The 4527-nt window shown below is 39.1% G+C and overlaps 1 protein-coding gene across 1 annotated transcript in view; it reads right to left on the minus strand.

Moving 5' to 3' along the window:
* Positions 1 to 3731: 3731 nt before the first annotated feature.
* Positions 3732 to 4527, minus strand: part of LOC102672061 (protein drumstick-like) — a 5379-nt gene continuing 4583 nt past the window's right edge. The window contains exon 2 of the mRNA XM_006614488.2: positions 3732 to 4076. Within this exon, the coding sequence (XP_006614551.1) occupies positions 4001 to 4076 (76 nt within the window). The 3' untranslated portion in view covers positions 3732 to 4000. The remainder of the gene's footprint in view (positions 4077 to 4527) is intronic.

Genomic DNA, 4527 nt, shown 5'->3' on the forward strand with positions numbered 1-4527 from the left:
ATAATAATATTAATAATAATAATAATAATTATAATTATAATAATAATAATAATAGTAATAATAATAAGAATTGTAATACTAATAATAGTAATAATAATAATAATTATAATAATAATAATAATAATTATAATAATTATTATAATAATAATACGATCGAATGATTAGATTAATTTTTAAAAGACGCAGCGACAATGTATAAAATATTTTAAGCTATTTACAAAGCGCGACTTTTGTCTCAATTTCTTCCTCTTTTCTATCTTCCAAACTTATTCACTCTCTTCCTTCTTTTTTATCACGGAAAAGCAGATCTCGCGATATTTGATCGAGAAGAATACAAATTTTTTAAGAAATTTCAAGCACACGTTTTCGTCCATATCGCCACAGATTTTCGAAACTGACGAACAACTTGATCGATCGATCGATCTCGAGACACCTCGAGACGTCGCAGCTTGCAAAAATCAGAGTCGTTTACACAATTATTTTTACTTCTCATTCGCGCTATTTCTCCATGTAACTTGTTTTTATATTACGCAATACGTAATTACGAGGAGATTGTAAAATTGTCGATCGATTATCCAATGATTTTTATAATGGAAAAAAATTAATTTGGAAAATTGAAATCTAGCACAAATGAAGCTTTTTCTATGAAAAAGCTTCACAGTTACAGTATTTTTAACGAGCGCTTTGACGATGAGGAAAAAAAAAAATAATTGTTTCGACTATTGCATTGAGATTGAATGCAATAATCTGAAAATTACGAAATATACGATACAAGAATTTTTGTGTTGTATAATTTAGCAGATTACTGTTCAAAAAATTTACGTAGCATATCTATATGAAACAAACAAAATTTTATCTTATATTTCGGACGATGTATGCTCAAAATAATTGGAGAACGTTTCAACGTGGCATCAGTATTTAACTAAACAAGTATGTCATCTCATTATTCTATCATTGCACGAAACAGAAATTCAAAGTCAAATACATCTTTAAACATCATTCTCATTTCATTTCTCAACAACTATTCCTCCTCCTACTAATTTTGAGCGACACATTTACAAAACCTTCAAGAACAAATCTTCGCAAAGTTTCACAACACCCTCCAATTACTCGAGTTACGAGTCACCAAGAAAAGAAAAAAAAGAAAAAAAAAAAGAAAAAGAGAGAAATTACCAACAAAAATCTCCAGTCGGTTAGACGTGGCCACGCGTTGCAATTGATATTCGCTCCCTCGTCACGAAGACAATGCACGTTTCCCAACTACTACGGTGCCCACATTGCCATCTACAACAAAGTTGCAGCCGAGGTACTCGTGGCTCCGAGGACGAAGGAACGGTGAATCGGTTGTCCAGTCTGGGAAACGGTCGATACCGATCGATCATGCCGTTCTGATCGAACGATCGAGGCCTCGTGTCCACGCGAAGTCGAACAGACACATCCAGAGTCGACGGTTCATCCACTGGAAACCGATCCCTGCTGACTGGTATCTGCGTCAGTGGACCCGCCTTGTTTCACATTTCCAAGGTCGTCGTGTCTCTCTCTCTCTCTTTCTCTCTCTCTCAGCTAGATCTCTCTCTCTCTCTCTCTCTTCTCTCCCGATTTTGGCTCGCGTTTGCTCTCTTCATTGCCGATCCAAAGACGCCAACGAGAGAGATCCTTCCTCGTCGACGACAATCTCTTCCCTTCATCGTCGTCCGATCTTCGAGGAATCCTCGTCATACGATCTCCTATACGCTCCTCCGTGGATCCCTTCTCCGTCCTCCACGGGTCTTGTGAATCGCGTGGAATCGAGGCCCGCTCTCTGATCCCGATGGCCAGGTGGTTGGGCCGACAACGAGTCGCTCCAGGCCTGGGCGTGGTCCCACGGTAGCATCCGGTCCTCAGCAGCATCTTTGAAGCGGGTTATTACGCGGCCCAATTTGGGACTCTAGCCCCGAGGTCCTCGTGTAACAACGTTGACACGGATCCATCCTCCTCCTTTCCTTTTCCTTCTCCTTTTTCTCTCTCTCTTTCTCGGCCTGTTTGCACCTGGCCCCCGCCAGAGGATCCTGAGAATTCAAATTAGACGCTTCCGGGCCAAATCGCCGATTCGGATACCCCTTTGATATTGAAATCGAGTTTCTCGCCGCTTTATGGATCGGATTTATGGCTCTCGACAGGGATTCCTTTACAGGGAAAATTAATTAGCGTTTAACCTTTCTTTCTTTCTTTCTTTTATACTTTCGTTGTATGTCGGACTTCCGGATTGTTGGCCAGGCGTCAAGATTCTCTCTGTGTTGGACAACGAGAGAATATCGGGATATTGTTGGAAGGTTGTGATGAAAGTTGTGTGATCCTCCGACCTTGGCCTCGTTCCTCTATTCCCATGGATGCTCGAACTGAATTACGTCGGCTTTCCACGATTAAGTTGTTACAGCTGGCGCAAGAGAAAGCAGGAACCAAGGCCTGGTAGAGATTTAGAGAGATAACGGGAACTGGTCGGGTGCATAGTTGGCTGCCTTCGAACGTGTCGCTGATAACGAAGTTAGATTTCCCCCTTCCCTTCCCCTGGCCTGCCTTTTCATGATCTTGTTGTGCAACTGCTTGGCCGTCATCTCCAACATGTTGGAGGCTCGTTAAAGTTCCGTGTGTGGAAACGAGTTCGTTTATTGTTCTTCGAATTTCGAATGTTTGGAAAAAGTAATAATGAAAAGTTTCTGGCCTCTCGTGAAACTTCTGCCTGATCTTCTTCGGTATCATTGATGTCGATTCGATCTCGAGGATGATGATCTATCGGAATTCACCTTTTCTCGGGGAGGGTGAGAGGGGGAAGAGAGGAGAAATTCTGACTTGGTGATATTTCTTCCTCTGTTTGTTTTCTGTCTCTCGATGTCTTTGTCGCGATGAAATGTCGCGAGAATGACTTGCTGTGGCTAACGTCTAGGTGTCTAGGCTTGGAATACAGGAAAGTGGCAGAAGCGAAAATAATAATAATAATAAAAAAAAAATATGTAATACAAAAAAAAAAAATAAAAAATAAAAAAAAATATCGTCGAAAAAGCGGGAACGAAGGAGCGAGAGAAGCGAGGTTTTTAAAATAGGCGAGGAGACGAGATTCAGTATCCACGGAATTGTTTCCCTTGCGACTCAGTAGGCTCGCTAATGCTATTATGTCGAGTTGATTAATTAATCGACCGATCTTCGGAATATCGACAGACGGACTTCGAGAAGAATAGACTCGTGGCCGGGTCAAGAGAATTTCTCGGAATTTCGACGTTGATTTTTATTCTCATCATATTGAATCTTTCTTCTTTTCTTTTCATTTTTACTCGATTCTTTCCGTTTTCTATAGATCCTACGTAATTTAATAGCGCTTTTGGTAGTAATAATAACTTTACAATTATTATAAAAATTACTTTTGAAACTATTATCCTATTAATTTTAAAAAATTTTTATTAGTCGTTAACTATTCAGCATTTGAGCAATTATGGAATATACAAATCGCTAATTATAAATATTTTAATAGTGCGAGGAATAACTATTCTTAGATATCTTCACAATTGAAAATTTTTGTAACAATTCCAACGATATTGCAACTTATATATATATATATATTTTTTTTTCAAACAAAAATTGAAAACCTACTTTAATTTACCATTCTTTTCTCGAAAGAACAGATATATAAAGTTTCTGATTAAGAAAATCTCTATCTCTATCTAATTTTTTCTTGTCATTTTCGTTTCCTCCTTGCATCAACAAAATTCCAATAATCATCGTCGAGTTAAAATTAGAAATGGGACATTGAGGTGTTCTCGAATTCTCGTCCCTAGTTAAAATCATTTTCTTGGAAACGTCATGCACTCGTGTATATACGTATATATACGTACACCGCAAACGGTTCCATCGAAATTCCAAAGAAAACCTCGTCGAACCGCTTGTCAATAAACTAGCCTATTCAGTGAACAAAGAGAAACGCGCGTCTACGAGGGAAGTTTAGGATAATAAGTTGGCTGGATGGCTTCTAGTACCTAGAGTAGCCATTCGAATAGCCATTTGAGTAGCCGTTGGAGCCCTTGTAGGGAACAGAGTGTATGCTCCTGGAACAAAGATGGTCGAAATCGGAAGATGAGGAAAGTACTCTCCAAGGAAACATCCGCTTCCTCTCTTACTTTCATTTTCCTCCTATCTCCTTTTAAAACAAATCACCGCTTCGCGATTTAGCCAACAAGTGGATTATCGTGCGCGCTCGAGTTAGTAGCACTTTAGTAGTAAGAATTAGAAGGCGTATATAAATTTGGCGATCGTGGATCGTCAAAAATAGCAGAAACAGCGGAAGAATAAATGGAAGATTGGTATTGTTAGAGGTTAGATCCTTATATAGCATGCTTGGGCGTTATTGTGTCCTTTCTTTTTCCTTTCCTTATTTTGTGGTGGCGGTACGCGATGCAAGGACGATGCACGATTGTGTGATCGAGGCGGGGGACATAGATAGTGCGGGAGAATGAAAAATAATTGAAAAGAATAGAAAAAAAAAAAAAAAAAAAAAAA

Source organism: Apis dorsata, unplaced genomic scaffold (genome assembly GCF_000469605.1).
Source record: "Apis dorsata unplaced genomic scaffold, Apis dorsata 1.3 scaffold_188, whole genome shotgun sequence".
NCBI lineage: Eukaryota > Metazoa > Arthropoda > Insecta > Hymenoptera > Apidae > Apis > Apis dorsata.